General features: G+C 56.7%; 1 protein-coding gene across 6 annotated transcripts in view; it reads left to right on the top strand.

Annotated features, from left to right (window-relative positions):
• PRDM16 (PR/SET domain 16) overlaps positions 1–26,287 on the top strand; it is a 317,539-nt gene that overhangs the window by 91,337 nt on the left and 199,915 nt on the right. For 5 of the 6 annotated variants that reach the window (XM_074334231.1, XM_074334227.1, XM_074334226.1 and 2 more), the window contains exon 2: positions 11,846–12,195. The exons of the other annotated variant lie outside the window; for it this stretch is intronic. In XM_074334231.1, coding sequence (XP_074190332.1) covers positions 11,846–12,195 — 350 coding nt within the window. The remainder of the gene's footprint in view (positions 1–11,845; positions 12,196–26,287) is intronic. 6 annotated transcript variants of the gene reach the window in all.

Raw genomic sequence — 26,287 nt, 5'->3', positions numbered from 1 at the left:
TGATTTTACTCAGATGAGGTCCCAGGAGGAGTCAGATTCACAGAGACAGGAAGTAGGAGGGTGGGGGCCAGGGGCTGGGGCAGGGGCTGGGGAGCTGTTGTTTAATGGGGACAGTGTCAGTGTGGGAAGATGGAAAGTTCTGGAGATCATGGTGGTAATGGCTGCACAGCAACGTGTGCTTAGGGCCACTGAGCTGCACACCTAACAATGATTAGGATGGTGAATTGTGTGTTGTGTGTCTTTTACCACAATTATTTTCAGTGCCCCGTGGAATTGCTGAACGTGAGGCTAGGGAGCTGGTGTCTGGAGCCAGCCTCCCTTGATATTTGAGGGGGTCATGGGGGCCGGGGTCCCCTCTGGTGCATTAACAATACAGGAGGCGAGGGGTCCTGGGAGCACACCCCCTCCTCGCCCCAGCTCACACGGCTCGCAGCACGGGGCCAGGGAGAGTCGGCTGTGATTTAGAAGAAAAACAGTGAGATTTGAGCAATCCGGGGCTCCCTCAGTGCCCCCGGGGCTCGGGGAAGTGGTATATTAACCAAGGAATAAAGGAGAGGAGGAAAAAAGGCCAAATCACATCTCTCTGAAACAAAGAGGCTTTTTACCAGGAACAAGCCTTGATAAAAATTACAGTGGCATCGCAAGCCATTCAGTGCCTGCCCGGGGCGATGGAAGCACGAGGAAATAGGGACGCGGGGCCTGAAATAGGGACGCAGTGGTCTCCGGAGCATTGCGTGGATAAATAATCGTCTTAGAATAATGTAGCGGCTTTAAGTAGGGGCCAGGTGGTCTGGGCTGCGGTCGGAGCCCCCCATTGCCCTGTGTCAGCTTGGCTGGACGGGGGACCTGAGGGGTGGGGAGGGCCGTGTGCAGCCAGTGGGCTCCTGCTGCTCCATCTCTGGCCAGCAGCTGGGCCTGGCTGAGAGCAGGAGCAGAGAAGGACAGAGGGACCCAGTGGGATGTGGTGGTGGTCGGTGAAACATGCCCTGGGGCCCCTTCCAGTCCCTGGGGAGGTGGATCTAACCTTGAGTAGACTGAGCTTGACAGTGGCAGCGAGCAGCTGGGGATCCTTCCGCAGGACATCCAGGGTCCCCGGCTCTGAGAGGACTGCTGCTCAGGCTGCACTCCCAGCAAAGGGCTCATTTACTTTGTGTATCAGTTTGTTCATCTGTGAAATGGGTAGATATGGCTGCTTCACTGTGCTAGGGACAGACTAAGAACCAGGCGGAGAGCTTCTAAAGGTGGGAACTCTGTGAGGGGAGGCGGCCCCAGGCCACATCCCATGGTGGTCAGGGCTCTCTGTATCTGCTCCTGGGCTGTGGTAACAAAGTACCATAATCTGCAGGCTTAAAATGTTTATTCTCTCACAGTTCTGGAGGCCTCTGTTATCCTGTAGCCGTCCTCCTGTCTCTCTCCTGGGTCTCTGCCTCCTCTTTCTAGCACAGCAGTCATGTTGCATTAGAGCCCGGCCTAATGATTTCACCCAATCGTCACCTCTGCCACAACCCTGTTTCCATCTCAGGTCTCATTCGCAGGAAGCAGGGGTTAGGACAAAACATCTATTTTGGAGGGATACAGTTCAACCAGGAGCTGGTGACATCCTGGGTGACAGGAGGCCAGAGTCACAAGGCCTGGACCTGCCACTGCCTGCTCTGGGCCCTGGACAAATCATGGGTTGTTCTCAGCTCACTTCCTTCTTCTCCAAAAGGAGGCAGCGCTGGGGGCCATCCCTGCCAGCTCAGTGTTTGGGACAAAAGAAGCACGAGTGTGTGACAGTGGTCAGGTCAAGTGGTTGCCCCCTTGTCGGGGTTGGGGAGGGAGGGGAAGCCGTACCTCTTTGTCAGGGAGGTTCCCATACCTCGGCCCCTGGCAGGAGAGGCTGGGATACAGCTGTGACAAGACCCGAGGCCGGAGCCAGCCCTGCACCGTCCCAGGTCCTAATGACACTCAGCTCTGCCCGCCCTGCAGCTGGGGCTCCTCGCCCTCTGGTCCCTGTGGGCAGGTCCTGGGCGAGGAGCTGGGAAAATAAACGGCGATTGATTATTATTAATATTTAGCATGTTTGCAGGAATGTCTTTTCTTGAAGCTATTAATCTGCTGTGTTATTAACAGCCGCGCTCTGCTCTCAGCCCAGAAGCTCATGGCTGTCGGCAAGGGGAATGCCGATGAGCATGGTGCCTGAGGCGGCTGGCGGCCCTGGGCAGCTTGGTCAGGCAGTGGGTCCCCCAAGCATCATTGGCTCTCACTGGGCCATTCCTGCAGCCAGAACTGCTTTGTTCTTGTCTTAGGGGCAAGCTCTGGTTCTGGGGGAGAAGTGACCATGTCTGCTGGGCTTGACTGAAGTGCAAGGAATAGCAACGCTGAACCCTGTCAGTTCCCGTTTCCCTTTCTGACAAATCATTTCTGGAAGTGGGTCTGCAGGACGCTCCCCTGCAGCTTAAGGACCCCTCGAAGACAGGGCTCCTCTTTGCCTGGTTGCACTTGGCAGAAACGTAGCAGCACAGAAATCCTCAATTAGAAATAAGAAAGTCTAGTCTCACTGTTTCATCCAGTGACTTCCATGGACCCAGCCTGACTTAGTGCTTCTCTGTCCCCCTCTTGTCTCCTGAGTGGCAGGCAAGATGGCCCTCATGACAGTCTCAGCTCGTGCAGATGTACAGGCTCTGGGGCGGGGAACGTGGTGGGTCTCTGAGGGGGCTCAGGACACAGCACCCCTCCCTGCGTGGTTTGAGAGGTAAAAGAAGAGTCAGAAGGTGGGAAAGCCAAGTTCTACTTGTTCCTCCAAAAAGGCTCAGGTGACAGGGCCAGGCGGGCCTATGGCTGAACCCCAGAATAATAGACGTGCCCACCCCACCCTGGGAGTGCTGGGCCCAGCAGGCCACTCCCCCTGGGTGATGGGAGGACAGCCCTGAAGGAACAGCAGAGAAACTGACCCCTTCCAGAGGCAGGGCACCAGCTGAGCAAGCCCCGGTTTTTTCCCAGGTTAACCAGAGCCGGGGGAGGAACCAGGGGGTTGTGTTAATGGGGCTGATCCTCAGGGAAGGAAAGATAAGAATGGGGAATGAGGGTTCCTTCCTTCCACTTCTTTTGGTAAGAATTGCCCTCAAGATTGTCCTTGCATCCTTCCATCCATCCATCCATCCATCCATCCATCCACCACCCACCCATCCACCCATCCATTCATCTATCCATCCTTCCATCATCCATCTGTCCATCCATCCACCATCCATCCACCATCCATCCATCATCCATCATCATCCATCCATCCATCCACGACCCACCCATCCACCCATCCATTCATCTATCCATCCTTCCATCATCCATCTGTCCATCCATCCACCATCCATCCACCATCCATCCATCATCCATCATCATCCATCCATCCATCCATCCATCCATCCATCCATCCATCATCCATCCATCATCCATTCATCTATCATCCATCCATCCATCCATCCATCCATCCATCCATCATCCATCATCATCCACCCATCCATCCATCCATCATCCATCATCCATCATCCATCCATCCATCCATCCATCCATCCATCCATCCATCCACCCACCCACCTGTTCATCCTCTCACATATCCATCCATCTTCCCATGTAGTCATCCATCCACACTGACCTACCTGTCCATCCATCTGTCCATCACACTATCCATTCATCTCTTGTATCTTCTATGGGACAGGAGGCAGATCATCATGAAATGCTGGGACACTTTCTCAGGTGTTATCTCACTGCAGTGAGAACACTGGGTTGCATAGTATGGCGTCTGAGAACTTTAGAATCAAGACTGAACAGCCCTGACCAGCTGTGTGACCTTGAGCTTCCCTTCCCCAATATACAAAACAAAACGAGTGAAGTCACAACCCCACCTCCCTTACAGGGCCACTGTGGGAATCAGATGTAGGGCAGTGCTGGCCACGTGCTCTGTGGGCCAGTAGGCACAAGCAGCACGAGACCCCAGAGGGCAAGGTGACTTAGTGCCAATGGTCCCGACCCACAGAACTGAGGAGAAGTCAGCAGTCTGACCAGGCCCTCCCTGTAGTTACCTGGTTGCTTTCAGAGTCGTACCTGGATAGTTCTAGAATTGAATGGCCCAATGGCCAGGCTGGGGCTGTGCTTCCCAGAGTCCCAGGCATTGTCTGTTCTCCACTTGGCCTCATTTCTGCCACCACACTCCTCTTAGGAGCTGAATGGTACCGTGAAGCACTCCGTTTGATTGGCCTGGTGGGATTGAATGCTACCCTGGCCATTAAAACCTTCAGTTGGCCTTGGGGGAAGGGGTGTCCCCAGCCTGTCTCTCCCTGGGGGAGGGCGTGGCCTGGGGTCCTTGCTGTTGGCTAAGATGATGGGGACACTTCCAGGAGGCTTTGGGCCTGCCGTGTCTGGTGGCCTCTGTGTAGGATGCATGGATGAATGGAGGGATGGGTGGGTAGATGATGGATGGATGGATGGATGGATGGATGGATGGATGGATGGATGGTGGATGGATGCTTCAGCTGAAAGCAGATTTGAAAGACCTGGCCAAGCCCGGTTTTCCTGCAAACACAACTGAGCGTTTCCTGGATGTCATACGGCTCCGCGCCCTGAGCGTGATGCTAGGGAAGGAGGGCCGCTTAGAAACACTGTCACAGCCATGGTCTCCTTTCACCCACAAAAAGTCTGTAGTGAAAGCACGCAGCTTGGGGGACTCACGCCGATGCCTTTGGAGCTCACTCGCAGACAAGGAGAGGGAGCCTTGACACCATTTTTTGGACGTCCTTGGCGAGCCTCCCGCCCTCCCTGACACAGCCTGTCCAGGTGCGTGGGGTGGAATGAGGTCTGCTGGGTGCAGCTTCTTTAACCAAGAACCAGCCTTTAAGTACATCTGATGGGAAATAAACTGGGGTGTAATTTCTCTTGGCAACCAGACGGGTGACTGGGAGCGGCTGATTGCGGGTCGTTTTCCTCCTGCTAGGTGGCAAATTTGTGGACTTTCTTGCAGGGGATCAGGTATGAATGAAACAGTGTGGATGGCACTGGCCCAGATTTCCAGGGCGATCTCTGGCCGTTTGAAGGGCCGTTTGTGTTGAACCTATTTTCCCAGAATGCACTCTTCTCGTTTTGGCATTTCTGGCACGGGCTGCTCACCCCCCTTTTGGAGCCACAGCAGCGCCTGTCACATTCCAGGGGGTTCATTTGGGCACAGACCACTTTGTCTGTACCCAGTTTCAGGTTCAGTGGGCTTGGGTAAGGCCCAAGAATTATAGTTTTTCAAGTGCCGGGGGACATGATTGCCCCGGTCGGGGGACCCCACTCTGCAAAACATCCCCAAAATACCTAATGCTACTGGGAACCTTGCTTCTGGAATGTCAGCAGCACAGCCCGCTGGGCGTGCTCCCTAGCAGGAACCTGCACCCTGTGCCCTACTTCTGCTGCCAGCGGGACCGTCCCCTGCTGCCAGTGACGCGCCTTTCAGCCTGGGCGCCTCCTTCAGTGTGGTGCTCTGGGGGCCGCAGCCAGCTTGTCTGGGGCTGTGGGCACAGGTTCCGTCTCTGGGTGCAGAGCTCCCTGGGCTGGACCCACAGCTGGACACTGCACCTTATGGTTTTGTCCCCAGTGACATTTCGGGTCTACCATTGTCTTCTAAAAACACTTGGGCTTCTGCAGACAAGGGGGCTATACCTTCAGTTAGTTTCAATGCCGGTCAATTTAATGTTAATCTGACCCCTTTGACTCGATAAGTGTCCACTCAGCTGTCAGCCCCCATGCGTCCTTGTGTCACGCTCTGTGGAACCTGAAGGTTACAGCGTTGCCAGACAGGGCCGGTGGGTCTCCCACAAGTAACCACCATCCCTTTGAGAGGTGAGGCCATGAATTCTCTGGGTTCAGAGGTCACTGAGTGCAGAATTCCCAGGGAAATGCTCCTGCTCCTGTGCCCGCCCCTGTCCCTGCCCCTGCGCCTCCTGGACTCAGGAAGGGGGTGGCTCAGGAGTGTTCAGGATTGGGCCTGCCTGACCTGGCGTGTCTCCGACTGGGGAGAAGGTCTGTAACAAATGTTCTTGGAAAGACATTTGGGCAGCCAGTGGCTTTGGGGAGCCAGCCGAGCCTGGGCCTGTCCCTCACACCCCGCACTGTGGTGTCACCATCACTGCCCAGGGAGGGCGGGTTTGTCCCAATTTACATGGAGAAGGCGCCAGCTCTGGGGCCCAGGTCTGAGGCCCAGTGTCACTCGCGGAGGAGTGAGGGGCTGGCCCAGGCCCGGCGGCTGCTGCTTTTCTGAGGACGAGCACAGGACGTGGTCCCGTCAGCTCTGGGTCTGAGAAAGTGACGGGGACTTTCGGGACTGAGTCCCGTCGGGTGGCCGGGATGCTTTCCCCTCGTGGGTTCTCGAGCCCATGAGCCAGCTGCAGAGTGCAGGTGGGCCTCAGGTGGCAGCCAGGGCACTGAGATCAGCCTGCGTGTCCACACTGGGCAGGGCCGTGCACCCCAGCTCCACAGGGAGGGGTGACGGGACCTCGCAGGCCAGGGTGGAGTTTGCTGCAGACCAGCCTCGCCATCAAGTTGAGTTGGGGCCTGTGGCGGGTCCCACACGCGCCCTTCCTGAGCAGCTCACTTGTGGGGCATCACGGTGGCCCTTCTCCTCTCTCCCAGGTATCTCTTCTCCCCCACTGGGGGATGGTAGTGCCCACGCGAGGGTCAGCAGCAAATCATCTCAGGACAATCTGCTTTTGACCCCCCACCCTGGGATAATTGCTGGACGGGCTATCACGAGGGAGGAGAAGGTGCAGATTGGGGGGCTCCCTCTCAGGCCAGGCACTGGACACCTTGCTGGTCTCCCCGTCCCAGCCCTGCCTGGCACCAACATCTGTGCAGGCTATTGAAGAAGATGATGAGGTGACCAGGCCCAAGGTGCTTGGTACAAACCACTGCCCAGAGCCCAGAGAGTTACGGACGAGCGGCACTCTGCAGGTATTCGGGTCGGGGGACCCTGGCCAAGATGGGCAATCTCTGAGACCAGTGAGACTAATTAAATGTGTCCCGGTATAAACTCGCAGAGCTGAAGAAATCACGCCCCACTGTGCGCGCAGGTGGAGTGAAGGGCTGTGGTTTTCCTAAGTAGATGCTCTTTCAATCAGAACCTGAACTGAAGTAACTGGGCTTTCACACACTTGTCAGAGCATAAGACGGAGCCCCTGTGTGCCCTTTGCCCGGATTCTCTGATGCTAAGGGTTTGCAGAACTCCAGTCTGGGGCAGGGTGTTGGCAAGGACAAAACAGATGATGTAGATACAATGTACCCTCCTTCAGACATTGATACAATGTCCCTTCCGTCAGACATGGGGCTTTAACTTGTTCCACATGTGTATTTATCGTGTTTCCCCGAAAATAAGACCTAGCCGGACCATCAGCTCTAATGCGTCTTTTGGAGCAAAAATTAATATAAGACCGGTCTTATTTTATTATAAGACCGGGACAAATAATATATACTATACTATACTTTACTATACTATAACATAATATAATATAAAATATAGCACTGGGTCTTATATTAATTTTTGCTCCAAAAGACGCTTTAGAGCTGATGGTCCGGCGAGGTCTTACTTTCGGGGAAACACGGTGGTTGGGCCCCTACCCACCACCATAGATAGGCAGGATGCACAACCACCCAGCCCCTAAGGTGCCTCAACTGGTCCTCCTGTGACCTCCAACCCCCTGCTCCCCACCTGGTCCTGATGTCACTGTAAATACAGAGCTGGCTTCTCTATTCAGGGAAGTCTCTCCCTCCCTCCTCAGCCCCCACTCTTTCCAGGAGTGAACTCATAAAGACGGCCGGGAGCTTGGTGTGGCTGAGTCGATGGGTCAGCCAGCTCTTCAGCACTTGGTTCCTGGTGGACCCACAGAGGCCAGGCCAGTGGCTCTCTGGGCCACGGCACAAAGGATACAGGCTTGGGAACCTCGGGGGTGGGTGTCTGCTGGTGGGGGCCAGTGCACACTGTCTCCACGTGAGTGCGTGCTCTCTCAGGCTGGAGGCCGTGCACTGGGTGTCCAGAGGCATGATCCTGCGACAGCCACATAGGGGTGTCCTGGGAGGGCAGTGAGCCCCAGGAGAATCGTACTCTGCGCTGGCAGAGGGAGCGAGCTGGCCCCACAGAGTGGGCGTGTGGGCAGGGCGAGTTCTCCAGTCCCTCCACTGGCCCTGCTGGCAGTGTGAGGATGTCACAGGCCAGCATTCGGGGTCCCTGTGGGATCCTTGTGGCCCATCGTGGGGGGCAGCCAAGCACTGCCCCACTGCCTCCTGCTTGAAGGAGGAAGGGTAAGGCTGCCCCGCACTTCTGTTCCCAGCCCCTCCAAGGGGGCTTTCCTCTCCCTGCTTCCGGGGTCTCCAGGTGGCAGGCAGCAAAGTCCTCACAGCCCAGAGGGCCTCATGGAGGCAGGGGGGCTGGCTGAGGTTGCCTTGGCTGGATTTTCAGGACTCCCTCGCCTCCCCTTACACACTTGTACACAGACTCACACCTGTGCTCACACTTACACACTCGTTCAGGTCCTCTGGCACACACACCCCTACACTCCAGCCCCCTGCTCTCCCTCCCCCGCATGGTGCGACTTTCCTGCTGCAGTGGGGCCAGCAGGTTGAAGGGTTCTCCTGAAGACCCCACCACACAGTACAGGACTAACTGGAGCAAACACTCAGAGAAATCCCCTCTGCTCCGCCCGGCTGAGGAACAAGGCTTAAATCTGCCCAGTTCTGCCAGGAGCTGGAGCTTCAGGGAAGGGGCTGGTGGTCTTTACGCCGAGTGGCTGCCCTCCCGAGACACTGCTTACTTGGCCACCAGCCTCAGGGGGACGGGCACCTCTACACCAGCCCCTTCCCTCCCCTTCCCTCCTCCCCTCTCCTCCTCTCCCCTACTTTCTTTCCCCCTCCCCTCCTCTTCTCTCCTCCTTGCTTATATTATCTTGGTAGGTCTCCCAAAAGAGCTTTTAGGAATGATGGACTCAGTCATGAGCCCCACGCCTGAAACCACCACGAAACCTAAATAAAGGACCTGAGGTCTCCTGACCAGTAAATCACACAGTATCACACAGCCTGTTTCTAAAGTCATAAAAAGCTTGTGTTCTTGGCTGTGCATCCCGACCTTTGAGAGGGCGCCACTGGACATGCACCTGCCGTCTTGGGGCCTGGGTAGCTGGGGCCGGGGGCCTGGGGAAATGTGTCCAGCCCAGGGCCGAGGGGCTCCTGCGTGGGCAAGCCACCTCCCAGGCTGGCTGGAGCACAGAGCTGAGGAAGAATGATCCTTCAAGGACCCTGGGGAGCAGGACAATTTGTGCCTGGCCTGCCCCCTGGCTCTGGCAGCCTCCAAGCAGCCATCCAGTTTCTCCAGGGCCTTGGGGCTGCTCACGGAGCCTCATTTTCTCCAAATGTTTTCTGCACAGTAATTAGGCCTCCTGTCACCCACCTTTGAAGGAAGAGGGCTCTCCCCCCAGCAATGGGGGCCGCAGAATGGAGACTTGGTTTTCCTGGTGCTTCGGGCAATCACTTAACCCTGTGCCCACCGGGGCAGGGGCGGGGGCAGGCGGCAGAGCACGGCTTCCTCTAATCAGCAGGAAACACCACCGCTCTCTCCTAAGCTGTTTGCTCGGCCAGTAAATTAAACATGCCCTTCAAGTGTTGATTTTCCTCCAGTAGGTGAGGCGTTTTGGGAAGTAGAATTCAAAAAAAGAAAAAGAAAAAGAAAAAATAATCCAAAATAAAGGAGCCCTGAGACACGCGTGCATGCGTGGGGACACCGCGTGCTGGCAGACCCACACAAGTGGCCGCTCTAATTCCTCATTGTCCCGAGGCAAAGGCATCACACCTTTGAGGCGTTCAGGACATGCGTGGGGTAGGGGGGAGTGGGGGGGGGGACGCAGCTTCTAACCCGGTTTTGTGATTTTGTGTGTGAGCTCCGTGCGGTTCCAATAATGAGGTGGCACCTTAATCACCCCCCTCGTGATTCACCTTCACGCCACACACGGTTGCTAGAGGTTTACGGGGGAGTTCTTTCTGAACCTAAACAACTTTAGATCCTTAGGGCGGAGGGGGCAATGGCTGCAGTTCTGTTGTTGCATTTTTGAAAGGATCCTACCAGTCAATTAAAAAGGAACCGTTGGCCACTTAAAACATAATAATTACTTCCGTGAATGCTACTAAATTAAATAAGTGTTATCCCCATGATTTTTTTTTTCAAGACTTTGCTTTCTTTTGAAAGAAAACATTTTGTTACTTCTCAAGCAGATCTGTTTGCAACCAGCATGAGGAACCTGAAGGCATTTTTCTCGTACTTAAAAGTCCCCGTCTCCGTGGAGACTTTTGTTTCACCAGCCAAAGTCAGGCAGGGAGCAGGGAGGGGCCGCGAGACAAGGGCCAAAGTGACCACAGAGGCTGGGTCACTTTTACAGGTTTGCAAACCAGCACAGACGGAGGGACGTAGGCGGGAGCACGTAGATCAGAGGTCAGCAGGCTGGAGCAGGGAGCCGGCCGTCCTCCCTCCTGCCCCTCCCCTCTGTTCCTCCCCCCTCCTCTGACGTTTACATGTTATTGGGGTGAAATTCACATAATATAATAAAATGAGCTCTTTGAAGTGAATAGTCCTGTGGCACGTAGCACACTTCCCATGCTGTGTGACCACCACCTCTGTCCAGTTGCAGAATGTTTTTTCCCCCAAAGGAGACCCACACCCATTCATTGGTCACTGCCTGTTGCCCAGCCCACCCCCAGCTCCGTCTCTATGGATTTGCCTTTTCTGGGCATTCCATGTAAAGTGAGTCATACGACACATGGCCTTCTGCGTCTGCTTCTCTCACTCGGCCTACTGTTCTTAGGGCTCAGCCACATGACAGTGAACCTCTTTTTCATGGCTGACTACTACTGCCCTGTGTGGATGGACCATGTTCGTTCACCTCACACCTGGTGATGGACACCTGGGGTGTTCCTACCTTTGGGGGATCATGGGTGACGTGCTGTGAACATTCACCTGTCTCTTTGGGTCCTTCTTTGTGTGGACAGTGAGCCAGCCCCTTGCTGACGTGTGCCCCACCCCTTGCTCTCCCTACCCCTCCCCGGCCCACTTTTTATCACCTCTTTGGTGATAAGGCTACCTCTGCCGAAGGCCACCCTCTGGTGTATGTCCAGGTGGCACTATCTTAGCACCAACTATGTCTTACGATGAACCCCAGTGAGCAGCCGCCCTAGACAGACAATGGGACCCTCCACCCTCCCACTCAGTCCTGTGAGCTGCAGCCCCGTGACCTCAGCAGGCTTCTGTCCTTATCTGCCATGACGTCATTGGGAACTTTCAGGACCCCTTCCTAGGGCCCAGAGTGGCCCAGGGTCGGAGCGTTTTCACAGGAACCCAGGTACTGAGTCCGCCCAAGAACTTGGGCTGTGTCCCCATCTCCTAACTCCCAAGGGTACAGACACATTCTGGTTGGTTCCAGAACGTGTATTTCACCATCAGCCCCAGGTTGGGTGCCCCATGTGACAACTTCCATGTCCCCAAACTTGTGGAGCACGGGCGGCTCCTGTCCTCACTGTCCCAAAGCAGAAGGGCCAGACATGGGGCTGCGTACATGGGGCTGCAGGACGCACGCTACGGGGTCCATGCTGGCTCCTGAGGGAGCTGCAGGAATCGCCTTTCTGGGCTCCTCGAACATGCATGAGAGCTGCTCAGCTCAGAGCGAGCAGAGTGCCGTCTCCTGGGCCACTTCTGGGCCTCTTGGCGCCCCTTGGTTCCTATTCTGCCCCAGTCCCGGGTGGTTCCTGAGCTGCAAGCACTGGGGAAGGTGTGCTGCTGAGCCTGACGCTACATTGTTTCCTTCAGGTGACGGTGACATTGTAAATAATATGTATGAGCCGGACCGGGACCTGTTGGCTGGCGAGAGTGCGGAGGAGGAGACTGAGGACAGCATCATGTCCCCCATCCCCGTGGGGCCGGCGTCCCCCTTCCCCACCAGCGAGGACTTCACCCCCAAGGAGGGCTCGCCCTACGAGGCCCCCGTCTACATCCCTGAGGATATTCCCGTCCCGCCAGACTTTGAGCTCCGGGAGTCCTCCATCCCTGGGGCCGGCCTGGGGGTCTGGGCCAAGAAGAGGATGGAAGTCGGAGAGAGGTTTGGCCCCTACATGGTGGCGCCCCGGGCCACGTTGAAAGAGGCCGACTTTGGATGGGAGGTGAGCATGTTCGCGTTAGTGTGATTGATCACGGCCATTTGTCTTGTGTTCCATCTATTTATAAAGCCGGCTGAGCAGCCGCTGCCCCAGGCGAGAGGCTCGGTCGGAGAGAGCGTTCGAATGTCACATTTCCCAGGCTTATTTTATCCTGCAGCTCGCATGACGCGACTCTGAAAGCATCAGAGGTCCTCGTGGACGCCTGTCAGCCCCCATAGGCTGTGCCCGCTCTCTTCCCGGAAATGTGTCTTTAATGAGCTCATGTCTTAAGACGCCCCATGCTTCCCGTCTGGATCTTAGGTGCCAAGGCTGCAATCTCCGCAGAACAGCAGAGATTAATGGAATGTCCCAGAACAGGAGTCTACTAGAGAGAAATCTGCATGTGGGGGGTGGGGGTGGGGCTAGCTCCTGGCAGGAGCAGCGTAGGGCAGGCGGCTCCTAGAATGTGCCTGGTGGTCGCGCTGCCCCCAGGTGCCCTGTGCACACCAACCCAGGGCCTCCCGTCACCCTGTCGGCCAGCTCCCTGAGAGGAGCCCCCATGTCTCAGATAAGCGGGCACAGTCTCATCCTGCCAGAGAGAGGCATCTGTGGTGAGATCTCCCTAGCCACCTGGGCCCGCCTCAATGGTTGTGGAACCTGTGTGTGTTCAGGAGAGCAGAAGGAAGCACGTTAGTGAGGGGTGCTGACGCCCCCGAAGGCGTCCCTCTCTCAGAGGTGTCCTGCTCAGGCCACCAGGGCCCCAGCCTGAGGGCCTTTCAGGGTGGTCACCTGGGGACCACAGGCCCCACAAAAGCACTGTCCCCGCGGGTCCTGGCCTTTCTGCCAGCCTGCATAGCCGGTCCTCAGTGGCGTTTCAGCAGGGGCCCTCCTTGGGTGGAAAATGCAGGTGCAGACCCAGATTACTTCTGGGTGTTTTGCAACTTTCAAAGTGCTGGGATGGAGGTCAACTCTAGGAGGAGGACCCTGTGTGGCCAGGGACCAGGGCAGTGAGGGTCGGGGGAGCCAACTCTCCCAGCTTCTTAGTGGTTCTGGGCAGGGCCCCAAACTTCAGTGTTTGGGGCTGCCACAGCCCTGCAGAACTGAGACCTTCCCTCCTTCACAAGGAGACGTGTAGGTGTGCCCTGAACACTGGGACCCTTCCACTTCCCAGCAGGCGGGTGAAGTGTGGTCTGGTAGCACACAGGTGTGGACACTGGGGCACACAGAAGCTCGTGGCCCGAGTGCCAGCTCTTTAGATGGTTTAGCGTCAAAGTGGGTTGACCAGGTGGACAAAGGAATGGGAGCTCCACATTCCAAAATGATGGCAGCCGCAGGGGTGTGTGAGCTGGGCACAATCCCGCCGTCCCCAGGGGCAGACTCATTGTGTGCCACTGACGGGGGGGTCACCTTCAGAGCAGACCCGCCAGGAGCCTGGGAGCAAGGCGAGGCAGGCAGTGAAGGGAGCCTGGGATTATAGCCGTCCTGGGGCCATACTGCACACTCTTTCATGGCCCATAGGGACGTCCCTCCTGGGACCAAGGAGAGCATTTGGCGACACCGGACAGGTAAGTGGTTTCGGCTATGAGATGGCATTTTGCAGACGCTGCCTGTCCTGGCCTTCTCCCCCTGGCTGTTTGGGAGAGGAATTTCAGGGTGTTTGTCTGAGACACTCAGAAAAGTCTGGACTATTTAATTAATAGGGGGCTTTTAGACGCTGAAGGGTAAACGAACCTTCCAGGTAGCGTGTTGGATGACCTTGAGGCGACTTTGTTCTTGTCTGCTCTGATATGGGTTTCTGTTTGCTCTTTTTTAAAGAAATGGCCCATATCGCCGCTGCTTGCTAGGTGCCAGGCCTGGTACAGGCCGTGGCTGTTATCTGCCCGGGCCTGTTGACTTTGCAATATTATTTATTCTCCGCGTACGTGAGGGAACGCTCTCCCCACACGGCGCGCCTCCCATCTCGGCTGCCGGCTTTGTCCCGCGGTCGTGACCTGACAGCTGCCTTTCATGCCAGCACTTAGAAGTATTTGCCCTCCATCCAACGTCCTCAAATAGTGCTCCAGACACACGGACATTATCTCGTCTGACCTTGTTTTCTTTGCGAGTTCAGGCACCGATTACCTGCTTTGTGCTCCGTCTTTGGGCTTTGTGGCCTCCAGCAAACAGGTTGGGAGCAGTTGCCTGCGTCATCATTGCAGTGGAGAGCTGGTGGCAGGATTGGACAAGAAGCCACCGCCTCCCTGGGGACGGAGGGGGAGGAGGAAGCAGGCATCCTGAAAACTCAGGGCGAATCCACTTTTGCCTGAAATAGACCATAAGTTTGAGGTGGTTTCTTCCTGGCTCCACGGGCCTCAGTTTGGGCCGTTGGGGCAGAAAGCCGCCATCTTGCTTCGTAAGCAGCCTTCCTGGAATTTCCATGTGTCTCCTGAAAGATGCGGCCGTTTCGCTTTGTTTCCGTGTCTTTCTCAAGGATGACAGGCAGCTCGGGAGACGGAAGCGACTCACGGGGGCCCCTTCCCAGTTATGCGTCGTCCGTACAGTCCCAGATCTGAGTGGAAAATTCAGGCTCCAGAGCCCCAATCTTCCTGTGGCTCCGGACAGCAGGGGGTCCTCCAGTGAATCCCCGAGTCACTAAGGCAAATCAGGTGATCTGGCCACGCCACCTGTCCCGTCTGTGCTCCTGCAGACGCTCTGCCTCGGCCGGCTGTGAGCTGGGCCCAAAGCAAGCAGCAAGGTACAGGCAATAACTAGACCAGAGTTAGTGCGTGGGGCTGGAACCAGGATGTCACGGCAGGTCCCAGGGACAATACACGAGTGCAATCCTCTTACGACGGTCCCGAATTTTACGTGTAGCTGTTCACTCTTGCGCTGGTAATTAAGTTTTATAAATCAGGGTAACTTGATTTTATTGCAGTTTACATGGTATTCACTTACTGACAGAGAACAGGTAATGGCATTTTAGCAAAGATGACAGAAGGACCCCGAGGAGGTTCCTTCGCGGATGGGGCTCCCCTGGGGCTTAGCCAGGAGCAGGCTCTGTGCACCGTGTGAGCTCGGAGCTGGGGTGGGAGTCAGCCCACAGAGGGATCCCCCCACAGACACAGGAAGGCGTCCCTCGGAGGCCTGGTTTAAAGTCAAGTGGCCCGTCCTTTTGTCTTTCTGTGCCCAGTGCATTGCCTGAAAGACCGTTTCAGGGTGGCTCAGCCCTCTAGCAAAAGCGCCTCCCTCCCCTGCTGGGGCCGACTCGGTTGACCTATGACCTTCAGGTTCAAGGTGGTGGGGGCATCCTCATTTCATGTTTTTTCCTTAAGCGAGGCGGGAATAGGGGGGTTGGCCCGGGCGCTGAGCCCGTCCTCACGCTGTTCAGCATTGAAACCTTTCCTCCTCCCATGGCCGATAGGCCCAGTTCTCTCCCTCTGTATTCCCCACACGTGCATCCGGAACGTTCACTGACTCTAAACCTGCCCTCTCCTGGGTGTTTTGGGGGCACACCAGAAAGTGATTCCTGTTGTTTTAGAAGAAAACACACCCCATGTCAAAAGTGTCTCCCTCAAACCCCAACCTGACCAGCCATGTCTGTGGGGACAGATGGGTGCTGGGGTGAGTGGACATGGCCCCTGGGCTCTATCTCAAAGAGAGGTGGTCTGTGCCCCTGCCCAGGAGGACACCAGAACTCCCAGCCCCCCTCCACCCAGACCGGTGGCCTGCCTGCTGTCGCAGCTACCACTCACCCTGCCTAGAATAAATCACCCCATGATTGCATTTTATTGCCCTGGGGTCTGAAAAAAACACCACAATGATTTTGATCATTTGTTGAGTAAATCATGACATTTATCATTGTGCTGTTTATTTAGCTAATTAAGAGATGGCTGCAAGTGACAGCCCAGAGGGAGATGGGCTTTGAAAGTAGTCTCCTCGGAGATGCCATCTGCCCCCATACCTGGCCCTGCAGCTGTGTACCCATCAACAGCTATGGGGTCTGCACAGGGGAGGGAGCAGTGCCATGCCAGGCCACCCAAGGCCACAGAAGCCATTCCACATGGGAAGTGCCTATGTTCTGCCTGTTTCTTGGTTTAGTGACTGTCTCCCCCAAAAAGCAGGCTGCTGGTGGCTGGCCGGTGCCTAGAGCATTGCCAGCCTGTGACTGGCATATCGTCTGTTGAATGATGCCTCTGCCTGTTTCAGGAGCTGCTGGAAAATGTTGACATGAATGATGGGGTTTCAATTATCTGAAGAATGGACTCACGTGTACTACTGATCCCCTTGGCTTTAGTTTCTGAGTATTAATATCTGTGTTCATTTGTTCAATCAACAAACAGGCTGGGTTTGGGCCAGGGCCTGTGGGAAGCTCTGGGGTCCTGGGGAAATAGCCGGAGGCCTCAGGCTGCCTGATTCTCCAGTGTGGTCCCCAAGCCGGCTCCTCCAGGGTCCCGGGGCCCATGGGAGGTATTGACCAGGGCCAGAACCCACCGCCCCACCCCTGTGGGCTGCGAGGACACCTCAAGATGCTGCAGGAGAATGCTCCCCCAGCTCTGCGCTCTCAGGGACATTTATGTAAATGTGAGATTAAATTATTGTCCAGGACACCGACTTTGAAGAAAGGCCTGTGTAAGCGGAAGTAATCTCTGGGTGTGCTCACCCACCCACATGCATTTTGAGAAAAGCGATGTGTTCTTTTCCTAGGCAGGGCTGGGGGTCCTTAAAATGGGAGGGAGTTTGGGGGCCTATTTTTGGGTCCAAAGTGGCAGGATGGTGATGAAGCTCATGGGTGTCTGGTCCTCTGGGACCCCGGGGTGTCAGCTGCCGTGAGAATTCAGACTTTAACATCTCCCAGACAGAACGCATCACAGGACTTTCAAAGGCACTGTGACACACGCATGAAAACACAGCACCGAGACCAGCTTCTCCAAGGTCCCAGAAAGCATTCCAGGTCCCAATGGCTGAAATTCAGCGCCTAGGGTGTGGGGGACAGATCTGCTCGGAGTTCCTAGGGTGCAGCTAGCCTCTGCTCCCTGGCACGCTCGCAGGCCTGGCTGGGCGAGGCAGGGACGTCCCAGGGTGTCCAGAGCAGCAGTCCTGTGGCCTCCCGTCCCAGGTTCAGGTGTCCGTGAGGAACAGGCTTCCTTTCCCTCTCCTCCTCAGGCATTCACCCTCTCACACGCTCACCCCAGCACCCTTCCTCTTCCCTCGAAGTTTGCAAAGAAAAATGTGAATGTTGGTATTGAAAGTCAGGACTCTCGTTCTTCAGATTTTTTCTGGGTGTCTGAGACCTGAGGGCCGAGGTCTAGACCCATGGTCTCACCTTAACCGCACATTGGAATCCCTGGAGAATTAGAGTTACAGGTGCCCAGGCCCCACCCCAGGCACACAAGGCTTTGGCCAGGTAGAGGGACCAGCCATCCCTGTTTGTCCAGGACATTCCTGGTTTAGAACCAAAAATCCTGACAAACTCACCTGCACACTGGGTTGTGAAAGCTCCCAGGAAATTTGATGTGCATTCGGGTCAGCACCGCCAACCTAGAAGGAAAGAGCAGAGGGTCCCTCTAGAAGGAAAGAGCAGAGGGTCCCTCTAGAAGGAAAGAGCAGAGGGTCCCTCTAGAAGGAAAGAGCAGAGCGTCCCTCTAGAAGGAAAGAGCAGAGGGTCCCTCTAGAAGGAAAGAGCAGAGGGTCCCTCTAGAAGGAAAGAGCAGAGGGTCCCTCTAGAAGGAAAGAGCAGAGGGTCCCTCTAGACCTCCTGCCCAGGGTCAGGCTGGCAGGACAGTTGGCAGGGTGCTGAGCAGAGGTTTTTGCAAAAGACCTGCCACCGCCTTCCCAGCATGCTCTGCCCTCGGTGGGGTCCAGAGAGGAGAGTGGGACCACTGGGGATGGCTGCTGGGTGTTCGGTCACTCAGCAGACAGTGCTGCTTTGGTGACCAGTGTGTGTCCATGCTCCGTGCCATGCTTGCACACTTCCTCACACAGCCCCGTGCACGGCTCACACGTCAGCCTCTTGTGTGTGTCCTTCACCCTGGAGCCACCATGGCCACCTGCTTTTGCTGGCACGCCTGGGGGAGGGGGCACCTTGCTCGTGTTTATTTAGCTCTTAGACCATCTTACAGTGTTTACTGTGGTCATGCCAACAGTGCCAGCTGCTGGGGGAGGAGGGCAGGGCCAGTCTTACCTGTAAATGCCCGGGACTGGGTTTCCTGCTGGTCTGATAACCACATGACCTGGGGCTTGGTGTTCTTGGTCCCGAATCCTGACCATCCTTTTTCTTGTCGGCACCAGGACACATGTGTGTGACCATCATGCTGCACCCCGCCCCCACGCAATCAGACTCCCAGAATCCTCCTGGCTGTGGCTCCTCTGCCAGGTGGTGGGCCTGCCCCTGACCGGGTTGCCTGGAGTTATATTTGAGGCCTAGAGGCATCTCAGGGGTTTTTTGTTTTGTTTTGTTTTGTTTTCCTTGTGATAATTTTCCAAGTGGTGTTTAGAAGGCATAAGGTACATTCAGAAAAGTGTCCCAAATTGTAAGCGCGCCGCTGAAGGCATGTTTGCACCTGTGGAAACAACTGCTAGGCAATATGCATTTGGGGACCTCCAGTCGGGATGGGATTGGAGCAGAGACACAGACCTGTGGGAACAGAGCAGAGCTGGAGATGGCGGGTGTGCGTGTGTGGAGGGCCCGGTCGTGCAGACGCCCCGCAGGCCGTCTTCTCCAGGAACCACCACAGTGCAGTGAAGGAGCCACATGGCAAATCTTCGCCCACCCTTCCCGAACACCGTGACATCAGGTCCAGACGTTTTTAGCCCAAGAATGCCATGAAATCCTGCACTATCTTAGGCCAAGCTCTGAAGCGCGGGTATATAAGGAATTTTAGAAAAAAGGAGAGAGAGTGACTAAGAATTCCTCCTCAGAGTTCGCCTTTATTTCCTTAAGGGGCAATAACTCAGCCGCAGCCCAGCAGAGGGGACTTTCTTTAAATAGAGCATCTGATTCACAAGCGAAAAAGGAAATAAATATTTTCTTTTCGTATTCTAGAGCTGTGCATGAATACCAACTTCTTAAATGGTATTTTACCCTCCACCTCACACACACACACACGCACACACACACGCACACACACACGCACACACGCGCACACACACGCGCACACACACACACACACACACACACACAGTGACAACCAAACCCACCCTCACTCTGGACCAGGGCTGCTTGTGAACCAGACATGTGGAAAATAGCATCAGGTTGTCAGAAGAAAGACATGCCAGGGACAGAGGGGAGAATGGCTGCTCTTCAGGGGGCCATCAGCCTTCCCCTGGAGAAGGGGCCACTTTCCTCTTCCCTCCCTCCTCCCTTTCTCTCTTTTTTCCCTTAAGAAAAATAGGGATTACACATTTGGGAAAATAACAAAAGCACCTGATGTGGGCGGGACTACTGAGACCAGGGCGGGCTGGCCTGGCACTAACTGGGCACCTACTGTGCACTGCACAGAGTCCGAATGAGACTTTTTCTACATGGTTCTCATTCTCCCGTTTGGAGCTGGGTCTCATGCCCCAGCCCTGTGAACCGCAGTGGGGCCTGGCAGGGCGTTTACTGGTCCCCCCCCAGGGTGCCCCTGCTATTTATAGCACGAGATTCTCAGGACCCCAGAGACAGCCATCAGTAGAGCCGAAGTCCCAGGACATCCAGGGCCCAGCTGGGGGCAGAGATGTGTTCAGACAGGAACCACGCGGGGCCCCATCCCAGGGACTCCGCCTGTAAGGCTCGGAGTCGGGACCCCCCGACCCCCAGTCTAAAAGGGAATCTTTTCCAGCTCAGGCCCGGGTCCCATGGAGGTTGGCCAGGGCATTTTCAAAGCGCAGATTCAGGCCCCACCTTACTGCTGGGTCAGAAGCCCTGAGTGCCCAGGAATCTGCATTTAATTAGCAATGGCACTGTGGGCACTGGGAGGCGTCCACTGGGGTGCAAGGCCTCTGACAGGGGCTCCCCTTGACCCTCCCTGCTCCCCACACCCCCCACCGGAGCCCAGAGAGACATTTTCCTACAGGTGTGAGGACAGATAGCAACAGAACCTTTTTTTTTTTTTTAAGGAGGGCGCAGCTCACAGTGGCCATGAAGGATTGAACCGGCAACCTTGGTGTTATTAGCACCACGCTCTAAGCAACTGAGCTAACCGGCTACCCCGCAACAGAACCTTTCTTAACTGACCTTGTCAGGGCCAGGTGGACAGAGCGAGAAGTGGGGTGGGGTAACTGATGAGAAAGGCAGAGGGAAAGGGGAGCTGCGGGTGCCAGGAGCAGCCTGGCGGCCCCACTGCGGAGTTCTGGGCATCAGGTGAGGCCAGTGAGGGGCTCCTGCCACCCACACCCCATACAGCTGGTGTCAGCACTGCTCTGTTTGGGTGGGTGGCACCCTCGAGACTGCCCAGCAATGTGACGCCCTCCCTGAGGGCATGGCGGTGATGGCCAAAGTGGGGGTCCCAGGCACCGACTGTTCGTATTATGCCTGCAAACCACTCGGGGCATCACCGTTTCTCCCCGTCACTGTGCAGGTGGGAACCCTGAGCCCTAGAGAGGGGAGGGAGTCCCGCAGGTCACATGGTAGGTTGGCACAGGCTCAGGGCAATGTCGTTCTGCCCTGCCCATTGCCACTGTCGCTCGTGAGGCCAATTCTTACTGACAGTAGGGACTCAGCCGGCCCCACTGCCCCGGGGTCCCCCGCAGAGCAGTCCCCAGCCCTCCACCGCCACGTCCTCTGGTGACGGCCCGGCCCTTGGCATCTCCAGGGGCGTGGGGATGAGTAAGGTGTGGGATGACACAGACAGACAGCGTCCTCTGCCTGCAGCCACACGGCCGCCGGGTGAGGCTGCTCGTGGGTTTCGCCTGTGCTGTCACCAGCTGACCCCATATTCCGGGGGACCCACCTGCTCAGACTGAAGCATCTGCAGTGTTGCTCACTTACATGGAAATGTTTCTATTTCTAGTACTTTCCCAGACACAGGCCTCGCCGGGCGCAGACCGGGCCAGGAGGGCGGCCTGTCCTGAGGATGGCAGCTACTGGCCAGGCAGCTCCCTGGGGATCCTCAGCACGGTCCTGGCCGTCCTGCCACCCGCTGCTCCCTGGGCCTCCCTCCCCCTGGGCCAGACGAGAGGCTGGCGGTAGCAGGCCATAAAAGGTCTCCCTGGGTCATGGGATGAGGGCGTGAAGCTCCTGGCCGGGCCTTGTCTGCTTATCAGGGCTTCTCTCAAGTTGGGAATTTTTGAGTGCCGAGCACTCCCGGGTTAGGAATGTGTTCTCAGTGTGTCACAGGCCACCTCAGCCTCAGCCAAAACCCAGGGTGACACAGCTGCTCGTAGGCCCACCGAGGGCCAGTGGCTGCTGTCTCCTGCTCTGCTGGGGGCCCTGCCGGGCTGTAAGTGGGGTGGGTTTCTCTGCTCAAGGCCAGGTCAGCCCAGGGCGGCTTCCTCAGAAGGCCAGCAGGGGTGGTGACAGCTGGCGTCCTCCCACGCTGTCCAGGTTCCCCATGGCCCCTACCCTGCTTTTCACATCGTTTAGAATGTCGTGAATACTATGGCCTAAAAGTGACTTTTTAAATCGGCTGACAGGATGCACCTTGGTGTGTCTGGTGGCGTCTCCTCCTCCAAAATGGAAGACGTTACGCCAAGGTGGCCTCGTGTTATCATTGCGGGAGCCAGTGCACCTGTGCCAGCTCACCTGTGTGCCCAGCCTGTGGGCGGGAGGGCACCTGGCCCTGGCTGGCCACCTGTGACATGTGTGACTGTGTTCCCAGGGAGTTGGCTTGAAGAATGGTGCCAGCCTCCCTGGGACGTTCATGGGCCCAATCTTGTCCCTGTCCCCGCTGTCCCCCCGCCCGCCGGCCAGGGCAGGGCGCGGGGACCACATTGTCTGGCTCTCAGACTGTGTTTCTCCTTCTGGGCTAATGCCCAGTTTAACTGCACATCCCATTGTGCCGTCCCCTGTTCAATCATGTTCAAAAATACCTCCATCCACTCCTTTCCCATCTGGATCTCTCTAAAGTCCCTTCTGGCTTATCAGCACAGGCATTTCACAAGCCGAGCTAAGATTTCTGCCATTTAGGCCCCAGGCATTGTCTGTCCCTGCGGCAGCCGAGATAAACCCTCACCCAGAACAAAGTCGCAATGACCTTTTACAAGTAGAAGCGCCTTGTTTCCCTCTAGACTAATTTATCAGCCTCCTTTCAGCCCGGCTTGCTCAGCGGAGGCCGAAACAGCGCTGCCAAGAGCGGAGGTGGCCAGGGGATTACGAGGCCCGAGGCTCGGCTGGCTCCTCCCTGTCCTCGGGCACCTCAGGGCCCACGGGTATAAGCTGTAAATGGCCGTGGGAGGTGAAGGGGCGAGCCAGGTGTTTGCCAAAGAGGACAGCGGACTGAGGGTGGCCGAGCCTGGGGAAGGTGGCCAAGGCTCCTCCCCTGGGCTCCTTCAGGGCCCAAATAAAACCTTGGGTTCAAAAGGTGAACCAGACTGGAATAATGGTAATAAAATGGCCTATAGGAGAGGCCTCTGAGATCCAGGACTACCGCTCACGGGTCTGCCCCAACCTGGAACCAGGGTCCCTCGGCAGTGGGCAGGGAGGAAAGGTCACTCCCAGGCCAGACACAGCTAGCACTTGGAGGCTGAGGACCTTCCCAAGAGTGCATTTCTGGAAGGTTCCAGTTACTCTGGCTACTGGAGCTTAGTCACACAGTGGAGAAGCACTGGGGGCCAAGAGCATGCGATGGCCCCAGCCCAGGTGTGTCACTTCCCGCGGCCAGGTGAACCAGCTGAGCCCCGGGCCTCCAGGAATGCCTGCCGATTGTACTGAGACGGAGGACACCCCCTGCAGGTTCTCCACAGCTGCCCACACGGCCGCCTTCCTGCGCTGTCCTCCTGGGTGGACCATGGCACACCCTTTTTCAAGTCTGAGCTTTCAAAGGGGACTGACTGTTGGAGGGTATCAGTGCTGCCGCCCCACCTCGTGTCTCCTCTTTCTCTCTCTCTCTCTCGGGAAATTCGTAAGTTCCAGGCCTCCCCGGGTCAGAGGCTCCTTGGACACACAGGGCACACCCTGGGCCGTCAGACTGCCCTCCAAACTAAAGGTGGAGCCACGTCAAGTTCGTTTTTCCACAGAGGCTGAGGGCTCATCTCTGTCCCACAGGGAGACCCCGTGGTGACGGCAGCCTAGGCTCTGAGGGGTCCCCACCCACAGCACCGATGTCCCCAGTGAGGGCTGTTTTTCAGGGAAGGTGAGCCAGGCACGCTTTTCACTGCACCCAAGTCAGGGCCTGGGGGAGGGGTGCTGCCATGGGTGCGGCCATCGTCCCTCATCAGGCTTCCCTTTAGACTTCTGGTGAGTGAAGAAGGGACCTTCACGTCATCTGCGGGATCCAAGGAGCACGCTTGGGTCTCCCCGACAATGTGTCGGGCTCCCCTGAAAACAGCAGAAGTTGGGGTGTTTGTCCTGCCCTCGGAAGCCCGGTCAGGGGCTCAAGGAAAATCCCCAGGGGAGAGGGCCACTGAGAAGCCCCAACTCCCTACCAGGAGGTGCCACCTGCAGCCTTTTGGCACAGACCTTCAGTCCTGAGCCAGCAGTGGCAGAAAGAGCTAGTGACGGGGTGATGGGCAAGGGGTGGGGCGACAAAAGCTGTCGGTCCAGCATCACACCCCAGCTGACTGAGGACTCAGAAGGTGCTGGCTGCTCTGAGAGGCTGACGTGTCTGGTGTCTGGGGGCGTGGGCTCCGTGCCTCGGGGAGAGTGAGCCACGACACGCTGGCTTCGTGTGAGGAGGACAGGATGGAAAAGGTCTATTTTGCATGTTGATGAAACCCTTGAAACTCCATGAATTATCACAGGAGCTGCCATGTTGAAGCCAAAATATTTTCCTTGTCTGTAAATGTGTGTGGTCTTGGAGGTTATTTTCATTGAGCTGCCTTGAAAGCTCGTCCGAGGACAGGTGGCATGCAGCGCCAGGGGCTGACAGGTGGGCTCTCCAGTCTGAGGAGTCGGCCTGGAAGTTCAAGTTCAGTTCAGCCTGGGGCCCGGCCTCTGACCTGGCCCTGTGGGAGGGGCTCCGTGGCCGTTGAAGCTCCAGGCTGCTGGGTGTGAGGCAGGTGGCCCTTGGGGAGCGTCTCTGACGGGGTCTAGACTGTTGGTCACGGTCAGGGGCTGCTGGTCAATAGTGAGGTTGCAGGATGGCTGCTCGGAGCAGCTGGCCCTGGACGGGCCTGGCAGGACCTGAGGAGGCAGAGTCTCTGCTAGTCTCCTAGCGAAGACCCAGCAGGTCCAGGCTCTCAGACGTCCACCGAACTTGCTTCGCTCCCACAGGCCGAGTCAGAAAGTGAACCTAACTCCACAGCCCGCCCATCTGGAGATGTGAGGCTCTCACTGGAACTCGTGGCCCATTCTCAGCCTGAAAGATGACAGCAGAATTGGAATTTAAAATCTATTAAAGATATGGTAACCCAAAACAGCAAGCTGGTTAGGCCCAGGGTGGCCTTGATGACATGGGCACCCTCTCCCCATCCCAAAGCTCCACGTTGGTCACAGCCACTTCCAAGACCCCTGGGCAGGTCCTCCACCCTGGAGGATGGTGGCAAATGCCTTCACTGGAGCCAACTAGGATCAGTGAAGGACAGTGCCCTGCTCCCAGGTGGCAGCTCCTATCTGCTTCTGCAGCCGCCCCCACTTCCTGGCTCTGATGAGTTCACGTGCTAATTACAAGGTTTCTCATGTCTGCGGGGCCTGCAGCTGAACCTGGGAGCCCAGATCCAGCTCCTCTGGCGTCCTGGCTTTAGCAGGGGCCATTCACATGGCAGATGCCACACGTCCCCGAGGAAGGCATCCCCCACAGTGGAGGGACCCACTGCCCGAGGACACAGCCCCGCACCCTGGAGGCTGAGGTCAGGAGCGCTTTCCAGCTGCCCTGGAAGAGTGCCCAGCACTCTTCCCTGGGCAGCCACCCTGCTCTGTGGTGTGCTCATGTCCTCAGTTTCCAAGCTGTCTGTCGCGTCTCCGGTATGGCTGTGGGGCTGCACAGCTCAGGGCACGGCTACCGGGAGACTCCCCTGGAGGTGTTGTGTTGCCCCCACATGACGTCCTGGCAAGCTTCCATCCTGTCCATTTACATGAGAGGAAACTTGGTCTAAGGAAGGTCCCCGATGCTGCTGATGGAGCAGCTGCCACTGAGGGCATGGAACCCCAGCTCCAAACGTGACGTCTGTTTCCAGGACACGACGGGCCCGCACACGGGAGATGTTGGAGGCTCAAGGAGACGCTGAGGAGGCACCTGGCACCGTGGGTGTCAGTGCCCGTTCCTGGATCCCTGATCTTAAAGTGATTTTAAATCCCAGGAGAGCAAACACCTACTACCTGGTGTCCCCTGCCTGGTGGCAGTCAGGCCCATGTCACACGCCACCAGTGCCCAATAGGTAAGGGACAGACCGGCCACCTGACCCTCTTTGGTGTGTTCCTTTAACCATCAGGTGGTTTCATGAGATTTTCTAAGATACAAACTCCACGTTGTTAAGATGTTGGTGGCACAGAGGTGTGGCATGGGGGTGGCCAGTGCCATGGACAGAGGGCCAGCTCAGGCTCGTGAAATGCTGCTGAGACCCCACCAAGCCATCCCTGTCTCTGGGACTCAGTTTCCCCACTTGCAAGAGAATTGAAACGGATTGTCCTGAAGGCACGTCCCAACCAGGTACTGCCCCTGGACCCTGCAATCTCCAAGAGGTGGGGACGTGAAGAGCAGACGGGAGGGTTTTCTTTGGTGGGATCTGAACTCTCGGACAGCATGTCCCCGAGCATTTGGCCTGTGGTCTCTCCCCTCGGAAGCTGTGTTCCCCAAGACAGGCATTCTCATCTCCGACAAGTTCCGTTGCCGTGGTCACGAGATAAATGAAGCCAGCGGCCAGGTGCTCCCTGCCCATCGCCTGCGCGGCACTCCTGGGGACATGTTCCCAGTGTGTTCACTGCGCTTTTCCAGGCACTCAGGCGGGGGGGCTTCAGTAGCAACCCCCAGGATGGTTCCATCCAGGCCCTCAGACGCCGGGCTTAGGAAACGGTGAGGCACTTCAAACACGCAATGTTGCTGCCTAAACGGCCTTGGGGAGT

The sequence above is a fragment of the Rhinolophus sinicus genome, linkage group LG06 (assembly GCF_036562045.2).
Source record: "Rhinolophus sinicus isolate RSC01 linkage group LG06, ASM3656204v1, whole genome shotgun sequence".
In the NCBI taxonomy this organism is placed as follows: Eukaryota; Metazoa; Chordata; class Mammalia; order Chiroptera; family Rhinolophidae; genus Rhinolophus; species Rhinolophus sinicus.
This window is presented reverse-complemented; position numbering and strand designations above follow the sequence as displayed.